The 21,941-nt window shown below is 52.5% G+C and overlaps 6 protein-coding genes across 6 annotated transcripts; 4 read left to right on the forward strand and 2 right to left on the reverse strand.

Annotated features, from left to right (window-relative positions):
• Positions 1 to 6: 6 nt before the first annotated feature.
• On the reverse strand, positions 7 to 3,699 carry BKA58DRAFT_413712 (P-loop containing nucleoside triphosphate hydrolase protein; the record flags this gene model as incomplete). The annotated part of the gene is made up of 3 exons (XM_046172439.1): positions 7 to 698; positions 746 to 2,779; positions 2,838 to 3,699. 3 exons carry the CDS (start codon positions 3,697 to 3,699, stop codon positions 7 to 9), a joined length of 3,588 nt encoding a protein of 1,195 aa, XP_046021806.1.
• A 4,781-nt stretch (positions 3,700 to 8,480) lies between these two features.
• On the reverse strand, positions 8,481 to 10,306 carry BKA58DRAFT_404667 (fungal-specific transcription factor domain-containing protein; the record flags this gene model as incomplete). The annotated part of the gene is made up of 3 exons (XM_046171859.1): positions 8,481 to 9,676; positions 9,733 to 9,819; positions 9,871 to 10,306. 3 exons carry the CDS (start codon positions 10,304 to 10,306, stop codon positions 8,481 to 8,483), a joined length of 1,719 nt encoding a protein of 572 aa, XP_046021807.1.
• A 3,462-nt stretch (positions 10,307 to 13,768) lies between these two features.
• On the forward strand, positions 13,769 to 17,169 carry BKA58DRAFT_390955 (beta-lactamase-like protein). The gene is made up of 2 exons (XM_046170871.1): positions 13,769 to 14,107; positions 14,264 to 17,169. Exons 1-2 carry the CDS (start codon positions 13,962 to 13,964, stop codon positions 16,965 to 16,967), a joined length of 2,850 nt encoding a protein of 949 aa, XP_046021808.1. The 5' UTR covers positions 13,769 to 13,961; the 3' UTR covers positions 16,968 to 17,169.
• Positions 17,170 to 17,646: 477 nt separating this feature from the next.
• BKA58DRAFT_234376 (heterokaryon incompatibility protein-domain-containing protein) lies at positions 17,647 to 19,081 on the forward strand. Its single transcript, XM_046166553.1, has 3 exons — positions 17,647 to 18,524; positions 18,627 to 18,835; positions 18,910 to 19,081. Exons 1-3 carry the CDS (start codon positions 17,816 to 17,818, stop codon positions 19,006 to 19,008), a joined length of 1,017 nt encoding a protein of 338 aa, XP_046021809.1. The 5' UTR covers positions 17,647 to 17,815; the 3' UTR covers positions 19,009 to 19,081.
• Positions 19,082 to 20,195: 1,114 nt separating this feature from the next.
• On the forward strand, positions 20,196 to 20,772 carry BKA58DRAFT_390960 (uncharacterized protein). Its single transcript, XM_046170872.1, has one exon. The coding sequence runs from the start codon at positions 20,426 to 20,428 to the stop codon at positions 20,645 to 20,647; it is 222 nt and encodes a 73-aa protein (XP_046021810.1). The 5' UTR covers positions 20,196 to 20,425; the 3' UTR covers positions 20,648 to 20,772.
• A 434-nt stretch (positions 20,773 to 21,206) lies between these two features.
• On the forward strand, positions 21,207 to 21,815 carry BKA58DRAFT_390962 (uncharacterized protein). Its single transcript, XM_046170873.1, has one exon. The coding sequence runs from the start codon at positions 21,328 to 21,330 to the stop codon at positions 21,712 to 21,714; it is 387 nt and encodes a 128-aa protein (XP_046021811.1). The 5' UTR covers positions 21,207 to 21,327; the 3' UTR covers positions 21,715 to 21,815.
• The last annotated feature ends 126 nt before the right edge of the window (positions 21,816 to 21,941 follow it).

Genomic DNA, 21,941 nt, shown 5'->3' on the forward strand with positions numbered 1-21,941 from the left:
TGCCAACTATCCTGACGATGGTGCCTGACTCATCCGCTCCTTCTTCCCACCGCCCAACTTCCTCCACAGCTTATTTATCCAGCGCTCCTTGACCATCTTCAGTACCACATATGCGAGGAACCGATAAACGATAGCGCAAATTCCCAGAGCCATGAGATTCATCTCTGGATTCTTGTTCAGTTTGTACAAGTCAAGCACCTGTTCTCCGGATTGAATGGGACACTGCCCGTTGACCCTCTGCCAATCTTCACACGTAAACTCCAGACCACGTAGCGTATACGGTGCCATATTGCCAACAGCCCACTTCACAGGCGAAAGATGATTCCACGCCTGCAAAAAGTCTGGAACATCGAGCGACAACACACCACCCATGACCTGCGCAACACTCAGGAAAACCGACATGCAGTTTACCGAGAAGCCAGTGTGAGTGAAGAGCGTGTTGAAAGCGATTCCTAGACTCTCGCCGCAGCTGGTGATGCAGAAGGCGTTGAAGGTGATGATGAAGTACGTTTGCGCATTGCGTTCTAGACCCACGGCGAAAACGGCGAGAATGGAGAAGACGAGGCAGCTTATGATCTCGAAGGGGGTGGTTATGGAGATGTAGGTGAGGAAGAAGGCTTCAACGCCGTAGATGCGGTCGTCATAGTCGCGGTAGAAGACGTCTCTCTCGATTGGGTAGACGGCGATGTTGTTAAGCACTGACGGGTTAGCATAGTGACAGGAGTTGAGCAGGAGGGTTACATACTGCCGACGAAGTAAAGTGGAGCGATCTCGACAAGGAACCCCATCCTATTTTGCACATATTCGTAGTCAGTCTTCAACGGTGCGAAGTAAAGCGCAAGCACGATACCCAATCCGACAACTTGCATGACGCGCGCAATCAGAATGTCCGGCTGCCGGAACATGTTCTTCGTCGCACGCCGAATCAGAATCGAGTATGCTGCAGCGAAAGATGATGGCTCTCGTGCCATACTTCCCAGTTCCGCCGGCGTGGTTATCGACCCAGTTCGAGCGACAGGGTAGACGTCAGCATTCCACGACTCGACCAACTTGCGTACTTTCTTCCGGCTGGCTGCCTCACGTCTCTCGTGCTGAAGGTCAACGGTGATAAGATCGAGTGCGAAATCCGCTGGGTTGACGTGACGAGGACACTCGTAGCCTAGATTGGCGAAGTGGCCCAACATGTTGTCGGCAGGGCCGGCATAGATGGGATGTCCGCCGCGGGCTAGGAGTAGGATGTTACCAAAATGCGCGAAGAGGTCGCTGCGAGGTTGATGGATTGTGACAATGAGTGTGCGACCCTCTTGTGCTAGACCACGAAGTACGTCCACGATGGACAGTGCCGTAAATGCATCTAATCCTGACAAAGGCTCGTCAAGCAACAGTACGCGTGGTTCCGTCAGAACTTGGACTGCGATGGTGACTCGGCGCTTTTCGCCACCACTGATGCCTTTGACAAGGTCGTTACCAATGAGATTGTCTGCGCAGTCTTTGAGACCCATCTTCAGCAAGATCTCCTCGGCTTTCTGGATCTTCTGCTCTTTCGACATCCACTTTGGAAGTCGTAAGCCAGCTGCGTAACGAAGCGTCTCGCGTACAGTCAGTGACGCCAGTAGTGCGTCGTCATCCTGGGTGACGAAAGAACAGATGGAGTGGACGACCTCTTTGGCCGGGATGAGGCCGTTGTAGCTCATGGTACCGTACTGCTTGTACCGCGTGGATGTATCGTCTTTGAGTCTCATCGCCATGCTGTTTAGCAGAGAAGTCTTCCCGCTGCCCGAAGGTCCCATGATGACGTTCAGCGACCCAGGGAAGAAGTCGGCGGTGAGAGGCTTGATGATGTTCTTGGTCCAGCGCTTCCGTAGCGACCGTTTCTCCACGTCCATGCCATAGCCCTCTAAACGGATGTCGATCGTCCGGACGTTGTCTGCCACACGCTCGCTCATCTTTTCTTTGCCAGCAGAGGCATCCATGTTGGACGGCCTGGCACGAGCCATGGCGATCTCGGCGTTCCAGAACTTGAGCAAAATTCCCGCTCCCACATAGAAGGCGATGGCGAACCCGAGGAGAGCGAGTATAGGCCTCCAAACCCAATTGTTTGGGAAGCCAAGAGAATCCATGATGAATTCTCCATCGTATTCTTTGCAGGCTGGATTCGATCGTCCGCCCTCATACGGGCAGTCGTAGAACGAGCCGGAGAACTCGTTGGCGCATAATGCTCCGAAAGCGTAAAAGACATAGGCGGTCCACTTCGTCCAGCGCACGTAGATGGGAATCGTGTTTGACTGGATGAAGTATCCGCAAGCCATAGACTGCAGTGTGTACGCTAGGTTGGCCACCAAACTCGCTCCAGCGAAATGTCTTGAGCACGCGACACAGGTCATAGCGAAGCATACAGCGATGTACTGGTGTAACAGTATGATCACGAAGAAGGTGAGGAACTGGCCTCCATCCGCGCGAAAACCGCAGAAGAAGTAGTAAATCAGCGAGAAGATGAGGGGCACTGGTATATCCTCGAGCAAAATTCTGGCTAGGCGTCTGGAGATGAGAAAGGCGGGTATACTGACTACACCTTGTCGCGCCTCTTCGTCGAAGAGTTGGATGTCGGTTGTAAGTCGATATGTCTCGTAGAGCAAGATTAGATAGCCCTGCAGGGCCGCTGCGTTGTATAATGCTCCTTGTCGGGATCGTATACCAGATAATGAGCCATCCAGCTGCAAAAATATCCATCCTGTAATGACCGCCATGCCGATGGCTTCGACAAGACTTCCAAACAGGCCTATATACAACCAAGTTAGTATACGCTTAATCTATAGATATTATATCGGACGTCTTACCCATAGGGTCACGAATTGTCACAGTCCATGTTCGTGCGGTAAGTACACGAGTCTGCTGCATGAGCGACGTTTTACTGGCACGTTGCTTCTTCCGTTGATCCTGCGTCATCGTAGTGGCTGGAGCTGGAGGTTCAGATTTCTCCTGAAGGCTACTGCTGCAATGAGACCTCCAGGCTTCTATTACGCGACCTACTCGATCCTGTGCCGCCTTCTCCGCTTCCACGCTCCGATTGTCAACACTGACAACGTCGATGAGATACTCCGCTGGATTTGTAAACGGAGGCATTTCATGACCAAGCTTAGCAAAGTACGGAAGGCATTCTTTCGCGCTACCAGCATACGCAGGACTGCCCCGAGATAGGAGGATGACATTGTCGAAAAGATCCCAGATCTCAGAACGCGGTTGATGAATGGTGACGATGATGGTCCGTCCATTTCGTGCAAGAGTTTGGAGAGTTTTCACCACCTGGTGGGCGCTTGTTGAGTCTAATCCAGTGGTCGGCTCATCCAGCCACAAAAGCGAAGGGTTTGATAAGAGCTGGACGCCGATGCTCGTCCTCCTCTTCTCTCCGCCACTGCAGCCCTTGTGCGCATTGTTGCCGATCCTCGTATCTGCAGCTTCTTTCAAGCTCAGCTCCAAGATGACTTCTTCAACCAGCTGCTTCCTCTCTTTTGCGTCAACAGAAGAGGGTAGTCGCAGTTGCGCAGCATACGTCAGAGTCTCTCGGACAGTCAATGTCGGCAAAAGGATATCTTGCTGTATAACATATGCGCTCCTGATGCCGGATACATCCTCGCTACCATTGAATAAGGTCCGTCCTGAAGTGGCAAGTCGGTTTCCTACTGCCAGGCGCCCGCTCATGGAGTTGAGTAAGGATGTCTTTCCGCTTCCACTTCCACCTATGATGGCTGTAAGACTCCCACTTGGCATATCCGCTGATATGTCGTCCAGGATAGTCTTGACATGATTGGTCTCTGGTGACGACTTCTGTTTTGAGAAGGCGCGAGCAAGAGCAGTAGGTGATTCGTCCACAGAAACTGTGAGGTGTTCCAGTCGGACAGAGACAGGGTCAACTGCGCGCAATGAGATACCGTGGTTGTCGCTGAGATCGCTAGTTGTGGAGTCCCCGCGGAGTGCTGTGGGAGGTGTTGCAGGCGCCTCCTCTTCTTTGGGGCCGGGCGGAGCGCCAGCTGACGCCGATGGCCGCTCTTCTTCGTTTCCCTGCATAGGCCCTTGCTCCATCTTCTTTAGTGACTCCGTACTCGTACCTGGGGTTGAGGGTAAATGTTCATGATAATGCAGTCGCAAAGGATGAAGCGCGCAGCGTGCATGGATTTCTCCAGTCGCCGCTCACATGTCAAGGCGGAGATTCTTGACGCGATACGACGTTGTTCAAACACGCCCGGCGCCCGCCTCGCTTGCCAGCCGACCTGCATGCAGGGGCTTGGCTGGACTCTTCTCCTACAGGTCTCATTCTTACTTTTCTATAGTTCGCAGCTCGTTCTTTGAAACTTCCAAAATCAATTCGATGGCTTGTGGTATGTTAGCAGCTCACATCGCGAAGAAATGTTGTTGTTCGACAAGCCTAGTTACGGCTTACAGCATGGAGGAGGGTTCAACCTCGCTGAGCTCTCCAGACCGGGGGCGGGCAAAACCCCAACTCGGAAGAACTGCGTTCCAACTAACTTGCCAATCTTGGGCAGCGGAATCCTGCGCGGCATGCATCTTTATGCAAAGGAATTCGAGCGAGCAAAATAAACGACGCTGCCAATCAAACCTTCGAACAGCCAGTAAAAAGGTTACAAATATAGACGTCCGAGGCGATTGCTCAGGGTTTGTGTTGGTTAGGCCTTCTCTCTGTTATACAGTCCGTTGCGTCGTGTGGTGCTGGCTCCTCGGAGGACTTCTCGATAGTGCGCGTCTGCTTCGGGGGCCAACCACCCCGCATCAGAAGACCTCGAGGATGCATGCAGATGATTTAAAACGCGGACAGCGTTGAACATGTGGAACCCCCGTATGAGATATAGAGGCTGGGCCGTAGGAGCGATTACCGAGCAAATTCCGATTCAGTGGGAACGATATATCTTGACAATATACGCGTGAGACGCTGAGAGCCACTGTTTACTTACCGACAGTACGTACCTCGATACGTACGTACCACACGTTACGCGAAGCTGTTCTGACGATAAAGATTCGGGACGGGCTCCCTACCTGAGCGAGGGGCTGGGTCTCACGGGCCGATTGCGAGTGAACTCCACATCGCTTCCGAAATCTCATGTCTAGCTTTCGGCGATGAGTGGACCAGCAACAAAGTTTGCGGAATCAGTAGCGGCAGCGGGAGGATTGTTCGATCTCCAGAAAGAATAGTATCCACTTGGAAAAAGAAAGCAGAAAAGCCGCGGGAGTCTGCAATTGACAGCTGCCCCCTGTGTCTTGCGTCGGAATACCCTTTTTTTAATTCGCTCGATACGTCGTTCTATTGGGCGGGACTAACTTTCCGAGCTGCATTCCAAGGAAATCCACCAACCCATTATTCACATCGATCTTGAAGGCCTGATTTGCTGCCGGTAAATAAATCCGCTGTTGTTTCCAAGTTTGCAATGCGCGGAGATGCGCGAACGGACCGGCTAGTCCCAGATCTTGTTGTCTTGATGAGATGCAGGTGCGAGGACAGCGGGAGATAGACCATCTTGTTTCTCTAATGTGTACTAACACCGAATCTCTTCGTGGGTAAAACCAGGAATAGCTCTTGGGCTTCATGGGTGCGTTTTTTTCAAATTCTCCGCTTTTTGGACAGCTACGATGTTGTCAAATGTAGGATTCGCATAGGCAGTGCGTTGGGCAGGAAGATTTGAATCCTAAAATTTTGGTGGGCCGGTCGTTGCTTCCCAGCCTGTCATTGTCACTCCGCCACCTCCATCTCACGAATATTGACAGCCTTCACTTACGACGCCGTCGCTTGTCGCAACGGTTTTGCGGCTCATATGATCGCCATTAGGCACATATCATGACCTTGGCCATTAACCAGCTTTTGCATAGTGGATATCTTACACCCCATACCACCTGAGCACTTCGCATGCCGCTTTCCGATCGACGACAACAAGCTGCATCCTAGTGAACATTGGAATGCCCTACTTTCTATCTGACCCTCGCCATGGGCGGCCATCGAGGCCGAAAGCCACGCGATGCTGTGGAATGCTGACACGACGTCGCTCTTCATGTCAGCTGCAGGTCCATTGAAGGACGTCAGCCAACAAGGCTGCATATGACCCTATCCGGACATCTAGTTCGCATGGACAAGCAATCACGTTATCCTACGCCGACTAGACTGGGAATATTGATGGCTTGCGTCAACCGCCACGCGCGTCCTGCCTCGTGGACTGGGTCCAGCTAGCTACGCTGACATCGGTGTGAGATTATTCGCGAATAACGGTGTAGGGTCCAACGTCTACATCCCACGAAGCCAGTGATGCACCCCGAAATCTGGCATTTTCACCGGCATTATCAGGATGAAGGAGGTTCCATGCAGGTTGCATATGCAGGCACCATCGTACGAGTAGTGGTTCATGGCTTTTGTGTTGCATCGCGAGTCGTGTATGTATCTCTCAGGGTCGGACTTATATCCATGTTCAGACGACAGATCTATGCGAAATACCCATCCTGATGCGGTATCTACCGGTAAGATGAATACGGTACATCACCAAGTGAGTAAGTGATAAGTAGATCGGTGGATGGCCTCGGAAATAATCAGAAACCTATTTACGACTCAGATGCGAACGGTCTGATGGCTCTAGACTCTGGACTCTAGAGTCGACGGGTGACTGCTGTAACCCCATTGATATCTCCCGGCTTATCGCTGGGGCCTCTGGAATCATCTGGTTGTAAGGGATAAGGGGTCAGGCTGGAATAGATGACGAGAGGTGTCAGAAATTGCCCTCTCAACGTTCGTCGTGCGTATGTGACTACGTATACCCTCCATCTGTGACGTTAGGTAACCCACGCGGCTGGGTGTCAGGCCATGTGCGCAACGTCGCGCAAGATTCCACGACATCGGCCCTACACTGAACCATGGAGAGAAATCAATATCGTCTCAGGGCCATGCTATCTGCTTCTCTTGTCCATCCATTGAGACCTAGTGCCAGGTACCGACGGCGTGTTCCCTCGAATCAGGCTATGTATTCAGACCTTTCCACCGGGCCTTTCGGATTATAACCCCCAACTCTGCCTAAGAAGCGTGGGGGGTTGCATTTCAGATCGTCAAAATCAAAAGGACCGATGGCGTGCCGTGATTTCCTGCTTTGTTACTGTTAGATCCGCATAGCTGGTAGCAACGTTCGTCATTGCGCCGCTGGGGAAAGTGTACCGGTCCCATCGGATGCGGGTTTGGGCCGGACGAACGTAACCGTAACCGCCTTCCCAAGCCGCGAAAAAGAGATGTGCGACAACACCCCACGCATGCCGTTTTTTGAACCTGGTACCCTGGGCCGATCTGCCTAACGGCTTGTGTCGCTTTACAGTGGACTCCGGCAGTGCGAGGAAGGATAACTCTTCTCGTTGTGGATGCTTACTTTACTCGCTTCTGAGAAGATGTTGATGATCATCCTCCGGTTATATGCACATGGACTTTCTGAGTTGTGGCTGCATGCTGCGCGCTCGAGTCATGAATCCCATAGCGACGCCAGGCGACGAGTTCGTTCCAACGAGGTCGCGGAGGAAGCTCGCCAAAGCGTTTGATTGCTTGTAAGCGGATTGGAGGAAGAACGTGCCCGCAGGAATCTAGATGCTGTGGCACGGTTGGTGCTTACGGTTACAGTGTGCACCAGCGCCGCACTATAGCTCCTCACCTTATCACCGAGGCAGATCGTGATCGCCCATTAAGCCATGCGTTCCCTGCGACGTTGCGATGAGAGCTCTGTGAGCGGAGTGGGTACCAGCGTGCATTTCTGTGCTGTGAGGCTACCTGCATATATACGTGTCGTCATCGTACTGCGAAATAAGAGAATGCCGGTCTGCTATCGGACCTATTTAAACAAGTGCTGCAATGCCATGTGTACGAGCATGCCTCGCCCATGCAGGGTTGAGTGCATCGCGATCTGACATGCACCGCCCAAAGCCAAACGCCGCCCGGCTGAACACACGGGTTGTGTGCGAGACAAAACATTGCCAAGAACAAAACTGTGCCCCATGAAAAATCCAACCCGAAGTAAATGCGAAGACATGCAGTGCCGTTTTCCCATACCATAACGCAATACCGTCGGGGAACACACCCGTCCAATGCAACCTAATCGTAAGGCCGTAGTGCGTCGTTGCCGGTCCGAGCCTTGTAAACCGCCCTCCGACGACCCACCAGATATCATGACTCCTTTTTGCGCCCGTAGAAACACCGATTGAATAAGGAACCCTAAATGCCAAGTCTGAACCTCAAAGGCCGTGTTGTACCTCCACACGCCGACGCTGTGGCATCGCCATGAGAGCCGTGCGCAAGGACCGGAGTCCCACGCCGACCAAGCCAACAAGCGACAAGCGACGTGATAACATCTCTCCTATGGTGATGAGCCGAAATTGGTGAGTGAAGATCCCATGCGGAATATTCACAATCCGAGTGTCGGCAAAGAAAAACTCTTTCGTGCGTCCTGCAGGGCTCACGTAGCGAGAAAGTCCCAGCCCCGGAGTTTTATCAGTCTCTCCCAATCCCAGCTCTCCTTTTGCACCTCTGGATCAGGGGATGACATCAGCTCCCAAACCTGGTCGACGACTTCCTTCGCGAAGCCGATGTTGCCTAGGCCTGTGCAGGCAATGAGGCCGTTGAACGCCCGGTTGATCTCCACACGTTGCTCTTCTTCGAATGCCGCGCACCCAATCAAGAACAGGGGAAGTAAAACGTTACTTTGAACCCACCCTTCCGCTGGCAGTTCGTTGATGTATCGGATGCCGTCGTCAACGGCGCTCTTGATAAATGGGTGTGGTTTTGAGTCTTTCGTTGTGCGATAGAGATAGACCCATGTTGCCTGGCGATAGAGCATCGAGATGGTGTAACGCGGAGATCCGGGTGGATGGGGACATACCCATCCGCGAAGGCCGGCGTCGATGGCGTGGGCGGCGAGTAATGCCTCGTAGTCCATTACAGGCTCCTCTTTGTCATCAATGCGACTGCGTATTTTTCGTCGCAGGTTGCTGATCTTGGATATGAAGCCGAAGAGTCCGTCAGAAACACCGATCAAGCCCGCGGTCTCCGGGCTGATTTTAAAAGGGAGGTTGAAATCGTCCATCATGGGGACCTCGGTGCCGTCAAGGGAGGTGATCTGACTGGCGATCCAGTGGTAGTAGAAAAACTCGTCGAACAGGGTCTGGAACTCCGGATTGGAAGACTTCTGTGTCATCGCGATCTGTTTTGCTGCTATCATGTGCATCCGGTATTCACCGGAAGTGTTACCATCGCAGATGGAATGCAGAAGATGCAGTAATATCTGTGCAACGTTAGAGTCCTCGTAGACCATTACACCACCTTCACCAGCTTTCTGCCGTTCAATGTCATGCTTGAGAAGCTGCAATGCCTTGCCTCGGTGAAAGACCTGCCTGTCCTCGTACTCCTGTAATGGGGTGACTGAGTACATGTGAGAGGCCGACAAGCACAGCACGGAATGCATGAGGCCTTCGTGCTGAAGTGCCATGGGCAACAGGATCTTGGTGAAGGGGTTTGACGACTTGTCCCCATGTAACGTTAGGACAGCACTCGCTCTACTGGAGAAGTGTTGCAAAAGCTGACGGTCAAGGTCATTCTCGACACCTTCCATGAGAGGCGGGAGGTCGAACTTGACATCCGAACTTCGCTTCCGAGCTGTTGGATGGTTAGCTTGGCCCACTACCAAAAAGCAAACAAGCACGACTACATACCTTCTGCGGCCCTTTCCTTGCCGCTCTTCCAGATTTCGACGGGCTTATAGCCTTCGCAATGGATGTTGTTCTTCTGGCACGACAAGCCTGGACAACATTAGTACCTACTTCATGACCACAATACCACGGCACAATTACAGAACGGCTTGGTCTCGTCACACTTCTTCTTCCTTTTCCGACATGTCGTGCAGCCCGTCTTCGATCGGGCTTTTGCTTGCTTAGCAAGAGTGGTAGGTGAGCGAGGAGGGTGTATCCTGGGTCGGCCGCGGGCGCGTCTTATCCGTACAGGTTCGGTTGGGGAAATGGGTGTGTCTTCCGGAGACGCCTCTTCCTTGACATCGGCCAACTGAAGTTCCGTCTCTTCCACCTTGGGTACTACCTCGAGGGACCCCGTTCGTACATCTGATCGCTCCTCTGATTGTGATTCCGAAGGGCTGAATATGTTTGAATCGAAGTTGGGTGTGGTAAACGGGGAGTCGCTAGCGGACGACATGGAGGGCTGGGGCGATGAGCTTGTGCTCAAGCGGTTGCGAGCGCCTGGCGGCGAAGGGCCGAAGGAAACGGTCGAGATCATTCGAGCCAGAATTGGGGAGGTTGTTGGACTACTGGTGGGAAGAAGCGCGCATTGGATGTCCAGTCCGTTCTGCGCGCGGATGATAACACGAAAGAGTGATGTTCGTCTAGATGCGTCGGAGCCGAGCACGATTCAATGCAACGAGTGGCAACCAGGGGGTGTCTTGTACTTCTGCCGTTCAATGCTAAGCACAATAGTACAAGTGGTAGAACGACGCGGCAGCTGTTCCAACGAGAGCTGAGCAGAGTGTCGCAGAGGGGTCCAAGCGGTCCGCTCCTGATGCCTCGAGCGATCGCACGGTAGGTTGCGTGAGAGCGGGGGAATGCGTCTTTAGCGAGTCGTGGGCGTCCGCGGAACGTCCAATAGGATTCGGGTGGAACTAACGGCAAAACTGTGTCGTTCCGAGATGAACGGCTGAGCTGAACACAGACCCGGCGCGAGAGCAGGGGTGGGCGAAAGCCAGTTATGTTGGAATTGGAACGGGGTAAGCGGTCGATGTCGATGTCGTACGCCCAAGGGGGATGTGAGTAACGTGGGCGTGCGGAGAAGCGACAAGAGGTGTGTGTGTGGGAAGATCTACTTGAACGAGTGGGATTTGTCGCTAGGTATTAAAGTGCAGCCTGGATAGCTTCGAACCGGGTTGCGCAGCAAGGTAAAGGCGAGAGGATATAGTGTGTTCAAGTAGCGTCGCAGCGACGACACCAATTCGCCTCTAATGATGGTAATGGAGGATAATCCTAGAACGAGTCCACTGGTCCCGCTGTAACCATCGCCCTGGGCCGCCGTCGACTTAAAACAGTGAGTAGGCCGATGCTCGATGTGAAGCACCGGGCAGGCGAAGGACAGTGTTGACGACAACCCAAGACGTAGCGAGCGCTGCAGTTGGCTTCGTGAACAGTCGCCGGTGTGAGCGCTAAGTCGTCTGGAGGCTGTAAACCTCGTGGAGCATTGAAACGTGATGTTCCTAGTGTATGTATCGAATGGTGCATGAATCGCTTTCGAGCGGCTTCGTATCTTGGTTCGCAGGCCTAGCCACTCCTCAGATCTCGTTGGCTGCACCACCTTCAGCTCAAGGCGAACAATTCAGGATCAGCAGCACGTCTTGTGCAAACACCGTAGGACAGCTTTCCCGGCGATGCACTACTTCGATCGATCAATCGCTTACAATCAGATTCGGTTTGCCATGTACTTGACTTGCTCCATGTGCTATTCATCCTCACCACACAAACGCCATCATTTCACGGCCGCGCACGCAAATGGCTAGTCGGTACGCGATACTTGAGGCGCCCCTAGCCGATAATCAGCCCCACGCTAGGATGCCCAGCCCATCGTGCTACATCTCCGCGATGTCTTGTGTGTGACCTGACGACACTACTTCTCCACCTTTGCGATCCGGTCGAATCGGACCTTATCATCTGGTTATAGAGAGTTATTGAGCGCAGCCGGCAAGACGATCTTAACATGCTGACAACCCGACCAGGCCGCATCGAGTGTTTCCAGCATCAAGCCACACCTGGCACGTCAGGGATTGCGAGGCCTGAAGATCATCACAATAATGACAGCAGCATCTGGTAGGTCCAGCGATTAACGGCCGGCCAAAGTTTGTTTGAGATGTCATAAGCTCGCATACACCCTCCCCGCAATTGGTAAGCCTATCAGCAGGTCACGATCCGAGCACTGCAGTATTTTGTCGTTAGGTTGGGCAACTTTTTCGCGAGCAGTATAGATATCAATTTCAAAGCAAATGCGTCCGCTTCTTGAACGTCGTGCTTTCGAAACCCTGGTGTCGCGCGGTGGACTTCCCTGCGTGCTGAGGATCTGGTTACTTTGCGGCCGGAGCGGGACGACGGGCACAAAGGCACGCTCCCAAAGCTGGCTCCAGGCGGGTTTCCGCAGTACCCTGACTTCGGTCCCAGCCGAAAGCTTTGACGGACTCGAGAGCAGAGCCCGATAACAAGCCGCCTCTCCTTGCGTGAAGGGATGAACAGGCATGCTCTCATGAACCGAGGTTTTTGCATTCTTGAGTCGCGTCGGAATGTGATTTGGGCAGCATGCTACGGCGTTCTTCAACAACCGCTCGCAAATGCTTAGACCCACCACCGGCAGATGACCGTGAATCAAGTTGTCGAAGCTCCTCATTTAGCATGATTCGATGAAAAGTATCATGTCTCGGACCCGCCGTCTCATCGCAAGGTGGAGCCTAGTTCCCATTCACGATCTTACCGTCCCCAATTTGGAATCATCAGCAGTCTTCTCCGAAGTAAATGCCCGTCTCGACAAGTGCATGACGTACCACACGACTCATTGCACAGTGTTGTGACAACCGAGAGAGAGATCAGATGAACTCAAGAAAGATGGGTCAGATTATTGTCCCTGCGTGGTGATAGCGGCGCCGCGATGGCTGACGGTTATTAGTCCGTTTTTGCGTATCGAAAATAACGGATGTATGCAGCCGAAGGGGACAGGCGAATGACTTGCATAAGGACCTTAGCGGCGTGCTTTGGCTGCGGGGTCACTTCCCGTCCCATTCGCCAATACTGTTGACGCAGACAACATGTGCAGACGGCTACATATGCAGCAAGTGTTGAGCCATGATCAAAACATGTCTGGCCTGAAGTTGAGCGACTGGCAGTAGTAGTATCAAGGGTTCCACGAACGGTTCGTGAAAACTACCGACCATTCCGTTTGACATCTGTCATGACGTCTTGTCCGGTACTTGCGTGGATACAATATCAGGAGATGATCAGACGCTTTCGTGCCCTGGAGGCCACCCGTGTCTGCTGTACATGAGCCAGGATGAGGTTTGTTGAATGCGCAGTGCGACTCCTGCATGTTTGTGGCGCGGGCTGAGTGCTGTGCATGCCGGTCTCGTTCCGAAGTTCCGCCTTAGGTGCTAACGCGACTCCATTTACAGCCTCATACGAAGATTCCGAGCTGCTGCTCCCAATATATGCTGATAGTGTTCGGGGTGCCTCGTTACGCCCTCACAAGACTTCTATCTGGCCGATCCAGTGCATGTTTCTTTACCATACGAAACTCACGGCTGCCTGGGCTTCCCAGCGCATGCATGTGCGGGCGGGTGATCGACTAAATTCGAAAAGTACGGGACTATTTGTTGCCGCTGTCTGCGAACACGTATGCGGCGGGGCCTGCTTGACTCTTCCAGGGTTGACTTGCAGTACAAGTCGCATACCATAGGCATGAGCTAATGAACCACACCAAAACAGAACCAGTAGACGGAAACAATGTGGGTGTAGAAATGCTTCTAGCGGCAGGTGGTGCTGCGAGGGCTTGGTGGATATGTTGCGGGCTTAGTCAACGAGCTCTGCCGCAGCAAGTATTGTGCCGTAGCTCCAAGAACAGTAGCTTGTATTGTCCACAGTTGCAACTGGTCATGAGGCAGGCAATACGGCGCTCGTGGTGGCTTTTCGAGGTCTGGACAGCAGGGTGGTGATGTTCACGTGATCTAGGATCAGACACGCGGATCAATTCTTCCCCGAGCTCCGACGCGCTCCGACGCGTTCGGCCATGCTGTCACTGCCCAAGCATCAACTATCGAGGCAACATCACTGCCTCGCCATTTCAACCAGCGTGCGAACGCCATGCGCACAGAGACTTGGAATCGCTCAAACCACACTGAATAGCAGCTGCAACTATGTTCAACTTCACGCCCCTTCTGGGCGCACAGAGCTCCTCGCCCGCATCGCAGTCACTGCTGGAGTTCGATGGAGGCATACAAATCTTGATCGATGTTGGCTGGGATGAAGATTTCAGTGTAGAGAAGCTCAAAGAGATAGAGAGGTAGGTCCTTGATCTGGTCGCGAACGCGATGTGGAGCACAGCTGAAGTATGGGCCGTCCATGTGTTACACGCGCCTGGGAAAGACTGGCAGCGGGAAGCAAAGTCGCTATATAGCAATACACCATACATACACGATGACTAATTCAGACAATGTAGACATGTCCCTACTCTCTCGTTCATCCTGCTTACTCACGCGACCACTGCGCATCTCGGAGCCTACGTCCACTGCTGCAAGAACTTCCCTCTGTTCACGCGAATCCCCGTCTACGCGACAAATCCCGTCATATCGCTCGGCCGGACGCTGCTACAAGACTTGTACGAATCCACGCCGCTCGCGTCGTCCATCATCCCCGCCGAAGCTCTCAGCGAGTCCGCATACTCCTTCTCTTCGGCGCTTACGGGTGGAAAGAATCCAAACATTCTTCTCCAGGCGCCTACATCGCAAGAGATTGCCGATTACTTCGCCCGTATCAATCCACTTCGCTATTCTCAACCGCATCAGCCCATCCCTTCGCCGCATTCGCCTCCGCTCAATGGTCTCACCATTACCGCATACAGCGCCGGACACACGTTGGGAGGTTCAATATGGCATATACAACATGGTATGGAGTCGGTCGTATATGCCGTCGACTGGAATCAAGCCAGAGAGCATGTTCTCTCAGGAGCTGCTTGGCTTGGAGGGCCTGGCACTGGTGGCTCTGAAGTTCTGGAACAATTGCGTCGTCCAACTGCTTTGGTCTGCAGTAGCAAAAACACCAGTATGGTCAAGGTGGCTAGATCGCCCAACAAGCGAGATGAAGCCCTTCTTGAGATGATTCAAGATACAGTAGCCAAGGGTGGAACTGTCTTGATCCCTTCAGACTCAAGTGCTCGTATACTCGAACTGGCATATCTTCTCGAAGAGACATGGGAGCGGGAGGCAACAAATACGGAAGGAGACGGCTCACTAAAAAGCGCAAAGATCTATCTGGCGAGTCGAACAGGTGGTGCAACAATGCGATACGTACGCAGTATGTTGGAATGGATGGAGGAGGGCATCGTGAAGGAGTTTGAAGCCAGCGCTGCGGATCAAGATCGGAGGAACAAAAGCGGCAAAGAGGAAGACCGCGCCAGAGTCCCATTCGACTTCAAACACATCACACTGGTTGAGCGCAAGACCCGTGTAGCTCGGATGCTAGGCACAAATGGACCGCGAGTGATACTAGCAAGCGATGCGACGCTCGAGTGGGGATTCTCCAAAGATGCCATTCGAAGCTTGGCAGCCGACGAGAAGAACTTGGTCATCCTCACAGAGAGAGCTGGTCAACTGGGCGCTCAAAAGAAAGGTCTCGGCCGATATCTCTGGGAACTGTGGAATCAGCGCAACGCCTCGCCAGGGCAGGACGCCCCCTCTACAACTATAATCGACGCCGCGGGCGATCAAGCGCCGCTCAATACCATACGGACAGTCGCACTCGAGGGTGATGAGGTTCCGCTCTATCAGCAATTCCTTGCCGGTCAGAGGCAACGGCAAACTACTATGGGCGGCGATAATGCAGCGATGCTCGAAACCTCCGCCGATGTCGTCGACGACCGATCATCCACCGAGTCAGAGAGTTCGGAAGGCTCTGGTGATGGATATCGAGGGAAAGCCCTCAACGCGACGGTTGCTCTTCAGCATGCGCGAAACAAACTTGGCATGACAGACGCGGAATTGGGTGTCAACGTACTCTTACGCCGCAAGAATGTCCATGACTACGAAGTGCAAGGAAAGAAAGGAAAAGAGAAGATGTTTCCGTTCCAGGCCAAGAAGCGTCGGGCAGACGACTTTGGTGATCTGATCCGCCCCGAAGACTTTGCGCGCGCTGAAGAGGAGGACAATACTGCCGGCGAAGCTCTTCGTGGTGAGGGCACGAAGAAGGAGAACGCAGTCGGCCAGAAGAGGAGATGGGATGACATACTAAACGCCACAGACACCAACAAAGCCAACGCCAATCAAAAACGCCGGAAAGACAAGGAGGCTCGAGAGGGCGGGGACGGAGAATCCGATAGCGAACCAGAAGACGACCCAGACAAGGTGGAAGGCCCTTCGAAAGTCATCATCGAGTCGGAAACCCTGGAGATTCGATGTCGGATCGCCTTCGTCGACTTTTCAGGCCTGCATGACCGCCGCACAATCCAGCAGCTTATTCCACTTATCAAGCCTCGCAAGCTGATATTCGTAGGTGGCGAGGAAGGCGAGACTCTAGAGCTCGCAGAGATCAGTCGCATAGCGCTGAACGCAAATACCGATTCTGCCAACGCCATCGATGTTTTTACGCCCACAGTTGGCGTGATGATCGACGCCAGTGTCGATACGAACGCCTGGAGTGTCAAGCTCAGCCGCAGTATGGTGCGCAACCTTCGTTGGCAGAATGTTCGCGGCATGGGTGTGGTGGCCATCACCGGTCGCCTCGCAGCCGCAAGCCTGGAACCAGAAGTCAAAGAAGAGGTAGATACGCCTGCGAAGAAGAAGGCTCGACTCGACGCCCCTGCCGTCCCCGTATCTAGCGACAAGAATGACGATACACCGATTCTCGACGTCGTTCCTACGAACATGGCCACCGCCGTTCGATCCGTCGCACAACCTTTCCATGTCGGCGATCTTCGTCTTGCTGACCTGAGGAAGCTCATGAATGCTAATGGCATGCAAGCCGAGTTTAGAGGCGAGGGTGTGCTGGTCATCAACGGAACAGTGGCTGTGAGAAAGACGGCTACTGGTCAGATTGAGATTGATGGAGGGGCTTATGGTAATCTGGATCCTAGGAATAATGATGCGGCGACTTTCTCTAGGGTCAGGAGGCAGATCTATGAGGGTTTGGCTGTGGTTGCCGGAGGTTGAACGCCCGAGAGATACAAACAGGTATTATCTTAGGACATTAATGAACTATGCTGCATTATCCACTGCTGAGACAAATAGAAAATTAAGAATAAGCAAGGTGTATGTTTTTTCCAGTCATATGATACTGGTGCTGGTTATGGGAGAAGCATTACGCAGACTGTAGATACGAAAAAAAAACCCCCCCGAGGTTGACGTGAGCGGCCGAATCTAGTAATTCGCCTCTGCCAGAGTGAGGCGGATGGTAAGCAACATGGCGACTCATTTTGTCATCAACAACCAAGAAGATTTCTCACCGGTGGACGGCTCCTTCACCGGTGTAAGGCTTTGCATAGCCTCCCTTGGTATCGCAAATGGATTCGGGTAGCGCATTCCTTCCTGTTAGCATGCGTTGTCGTATCACTTCTACTCAGTCACAAAAGGTCGTTTTCAATCAACAGTTCGTCGACGAACATTGTACGTGTCGGCTAGAGTCGTCATACGAAGTACTGCATGAAGTTCGTTTATATTAGCCAATCAGCCAAAGAGAACATTTGTTTTGGGGAGGGACGAATGGTTCTCGGTAGAACCAACTCGGTTGCTCACGCCGCATGTACGGTTGGGCCGGCCGCCACTTTTCTTAAATCTTGCCTTCGCTGTTCAGCCTCGTCACTACCTGCTATTCCCACCACCTCTCTATCACCAACATCGCTAATCAGTTGTACGAATACGTAACTTTCAACCAGCTATCGTACGGCAGCTACAGAATCGATTTCTTATCGCACGACGCCTCAAACCACCGATTTCTGGTCGTGAATGTCTCGTCGCATACCAATCTGTTGGCTGGCACTGATCTCTCGAACTCGCTCACCATGCGCCTCCTACATCTCGTAAACGGTCATCTCAGCCTAGATGAGTTCTACGGCAAAGAGATCCCACCCTATGGCATCCTTTCTCATACTTGGGGGTCGGATGCCGACGAGGTCACTCTAAAGGACATCACAGATGGTACAGGCCAGGGCAAAGCAGGTCATCGCAAGATCCTCTTCTGCACAAGGCAAGCCGCCAGAGATGGTCTAGAGTATTCCTGGGTTGATACTTGTTGTATTGACAAGTCGAGCAGCGCGGAACTCTCAGAGGCTATTAATTCAATGTTTCGCTGGTATCGGGAAGCAGCTAAATGTTACGTTTACTTGTCTGACGTTTCAGTTCAAGATACTGGATCTTTCCAAACCAGCCGCTGGTTTACTCGCGGGTGGACACTACAAGAGCTCGTTGCCCCGAAGGTCATTAGCTTTTACACTAGGGAGGGCGAACATATCGGTGATAAATCCTCGCGTTTGCAGGAGATAGAGACTGTAACAAAGGTACCCCAGCACGTCCTTCAGGGTGGGGATCTTTTCGAGACGAGCGTTCAAGAGCGATTATCATGGGCGGAAAAGCGTTCAACGAAACGAGATGAAGACCGAGCATACTCTCTATTGGGTATATTCAATGTTCATATGCCTCTTATATACGGCGAAGGCCATGAACATGCCTTCTTTCGGCTCCAAGAACAGATATCTAGGAGATCTTCAAGCGGTAGGGCACATTCCACGGGAAATCACCCATCATGACCCGAAGAGGGTTGAACTACTATGGATGTCGAGCATGAACAATTACTAACCAACGTCATAAAAGCAGCGATGAGGATGGAATTTAGGCCCACGCGCTCGAATGAGGTTCCGAAAACGCGTAATTCAACAGCCTGCGCACACATATTAGGGCAGACCGGGAATATCGTAGTCGGTGGTCGCGCTGATCGTGTAAACACTGGGATTTCTTTCAAAGGTTTTGTAAGTGGAAACTCCCAAAACCAGACTTTGCCTAGGATGTGTTGGCAAACTTTCACTGTGAGCGAGCTCTATACATTGGCTTCGACATCATCAAACATACTCAACTGTGCATGCGTCTAACTTATGATCAGGCACCAGAACCAACCTTTTCAGCGAGAATATCACGAGAAACTGGTTCCGTTGAAGTTGGCTTGGACTCTAGCGATATCAATACGGGCATTAGCACTTAGTGATTGAGCGCCACTCAGTGGCGTAGCAGTCAGAACCTCGACTGTATCACAACCAATAGTACACGCCTGATGTCGGACAATAGTGCCTGACTGGGCAACTTAGCAATTTGAACAAGCGATAGCGAGATCAGAGTAGCGTACTCTGTCTATCTAGAATAAGTTATACCAGTGGATGTTCCCTTGACACGCTTGGCTGCAATGTTTCCCGTATCCTCAGTGATCATAGCTGAACCCGTTGCACCTTCCACAATAACAAGACCAGTCGAACTGTCGTCGATCGTCTCGGTAGCAGTGATAGCTCCAGTCGATTTAATAGTGTTATCCCCATACTTTTGTTGTATCCCGGTGGTAGATTTCTCTACGGTCTCCTCGCCCTTGATGGTGCCTGTCATTCCAAGAATCTGGGCAGACTGTCGAGGTGTTAGTAAACGTTCGAAAATAGCAAGTAGTCGCATTGCAGACTTGTTGGGTTGTCGTACGCGGTTCTTGCCCGTGTTCTGCTCCCTGGCCCCGATCACAGACCAGACTTCATGCTGTTTCCCAGACGCAGTCTCCTCTTCGTTCATGGTCAACGATACGTTCGTATTGTAAGGGTAAGTAGGCGGACCTTGCGACATCTTTGATGAGTCGCAGGATAAGAAGGAGGAAATCGCTTCTCAGTCCAGCTGAGGGTGCGGGGTAGATATACCTTCCAGTGTTTTTCTATCAGGATGAAGGCGCGTCAGCCTGCGGCTTTGGAGGGCTCGTCGAATGGCAGACCCAGGCTGGCGATCGAAAGACTGATTGGCCGGTCAAGTAGACAGCGAGCAAGGCCATGTGATTCAATTCCGTCATATGCAGGCTGTACAGCCTGCAACCCATGAATGCCCAAGAGCATCTGGGCAGAGCCCGGTGGCAATGCAGAGAGTTCATGCCTCGTCCTCGGAATGTTCTGCTGAGTTGAACACCTAGGTATGTGCATCCGTCGAGGCTGTGCACGCTCAGCCGGTCCCTTCTCGTGAACGTGACAGCCTTGGAGGGGCCTTTCTCTGCTGCGCTGACCTCAAAAAGGCCTACCGGTGAGACGCAGGACCCTGGAGCCTCTTGCATGCGCCCCCCTGACCTTGCGGGATCGGGACAATCCGCCCTGACACCCATCACACAACAGTCTTTATATACCCTTGGACATATCTCAAGCCAATGGCTCAGAACACAACAAATCGTACACTTTTACTCCACTCCAGCTCATCACCAACCTCGATACCAAGCTACTAGCACAGCCATACCTAGATATCTGCACCTATACGACTTCGCAGCCACCGCGGCCACCGCCGTCACCGGTCTTCCTGCACCTCCTCCACTTTACCATCGACCCAATACACATCGCGACAAAGGCGGTGCTGTTAATAAGGGTTGGTCGATCCCCCGGTCCAGCGGAATGGGTCTATTCAAGAGCGCTTGGGATCGGGACTTCCTGATTACTGTAATCGCAGTAGTTGGCATAGCCAGTATAAGTCTGGCATTGGTTTGGGGCTCTCCCTGTCCTGAGGCCTCTCCTATAACGCAAAATAATAGCACCGGCCGTACGGGTGATATTACAGCGAGTCACGACATTGGCTCTGCTTCCACTGGCATCGACGGGAAGCCGCCTTCGTCATGACCGTGCTACTATGGCTCACCATGGCCGTGGTGCTATGGATAAGCACGCCCGTATGATATCTCCTGTCCAGCTGCAAACTAATGCCAACTGACTGTCCCTTAGGAGAAAAGAAAAGCTTATATCTGGCGATGTTGTCAATGCGGTGTAAGTGTTCTCTTTCAAACAAGTCACGACTAGACGATGGACTGACATCTTTTCCTCATAGTATCATGACACTTCTTTCCTAGTCTCTTCTGTAAGGCGATGTACTGGCGGACGAGCCAAGCAACCAGGATGGGTTCATGTGAGACTACGAGCACGACCGTGGGATTAGCGCCTCACTACGACTGAGGTAGATCAGATGTAGGGGCCTGGTGTAAAAACTTCCAAGCTATTACCGTTGAACAACTTGATTGCTCGTGAGCCCGCCGTTTCTCTTCTCGATTCTCTTGTTACGTGAATGCGCAACCTTGTTATTACACGCTCTCTGCTCCGAGGTCTTTTCTCTCCTATAGATCTTCAGCTTTCCAAGGTTAGGTACCCTTGACCGGCCCTTCCAACGTTCTGCTAGCTTATGACTCTCTCGTAAAGATTTTGTGACCAACACAAACCAGACTTTCGTTACCTGTGCTCTGACTTGGTGCATTTACGAGATAAACGTATGGTTGTGGCGGTCTTAGGGTGCTGAGAACCACCTGAGCATGCTCGGGTCCGCGTTGTGCTGGCCTTGGGGCGGCTGGGCGACTAGCATCGTGTTGCGCACTGCTACACTCGTACCCATACAGCGCATCCACCATCACGGGTGCTGCGAAATGCCTAATCCTCTTTGCTATCTAACAGCCAGAAAGCGATCGATTCGCATGCGAACGAATCGTTCGTACCTGCCATTGTTGGCGCCGTCGTCTCACTCGTCCATTCTAGCCCACGCGTACCAGCCTCGATCCTTCGCCCCCGCAGACCACAGCGAAACCGAACGAACCGCCATATCCTTCGCAGCCCACAAGATAAGAGATCGGTACACGGGTGGCCCCCTCTCCGTATACGTAGGCCAAATACACAGACTGCAATTGCATAACACAAGGGATTAAATGGAGAACGCTACAATCTTGGAAGCGCGTTTCTATTCCGAGTCCTGGAAACATAGAGACGTGTAGATGCCATGCCATGACTCGTTCAGCCATTGGAAGGCCTCACCTTATTCAAGGAAAAAACCGAACACTCTGGAGCCTACGTTGACGTTGGTTCACGTGCTTTGCATGTTTTCACCTTGATGTAGGCTCCAGAGTGTTCGGTTTTTTCCTTATATGAGGTGCCC

Source organism: Alternaria rosae, assembly GCF_020736505.1.
Source record: "Alternaria rosae strain MPI-PUGE-AT-0040 chromosome Unknown BKA58scaffold_9, whole genome shotgun sequence".
Taxonomy (NCBI): domain Eukaryota; kingdom Fungi; phylum Ascomycota; class Dothideomycetes; order Pleosporales; family Pleosporaceae; genus Alternaria; species Alternaria rosae.

Coding starts and splice junctions, on each gene's coding strand:
- BKA58DRAFT_390955 (XM_046170871.1), top strand. CDS start 13,962: ATGTTCAACTTCACGCCCCTTCTGGGCGCACAGAGCTCCTCGCCCGCA. Junction 14,108..14,263: donor AAGCTCAAAGAGATAGAGAG/GTAGGTCCTTGA, acceptor CAGACAATGTAG/ACATGTCCCTACTCTCTCGT.
- BKA58DRAFT_234376 (XM_046166553.1), top strand. CDS start 17,816: ATGCGCCTCCTACATCTCGTAAACGGTCATCTCAGCCTAGATGAGTTC. Junction 18,525..18,626: donor ATCTAGGAGATCTTCAAGCG/GTAGGGCACATT, acceptor TCATAAAAGCAG/CGATGAGGATGGAATTTAGG. Junction 18,836..18,909: donor TGTGTTGGCAAACTTTCACT/GTGAGCGAGCTC, acceptor ACTTATGATCAG/GCACCAGAACCAACCTTTTC.
- BKA58DRAFT_390960 (XM_046170872.1), top strand. CDS start 20,426: ATGGGTCTATTCAAGAGCGCTTGGGATCGGGACTTCCTGATTACTGTA.
- BKA58DRAFT_390962 (XM_046170873.1), top strand. CDS start 21,328: ATGCTCGGGTCCGCGTTGTGCTGGCCTTGGGGCGGCTGGGCGACTAGC.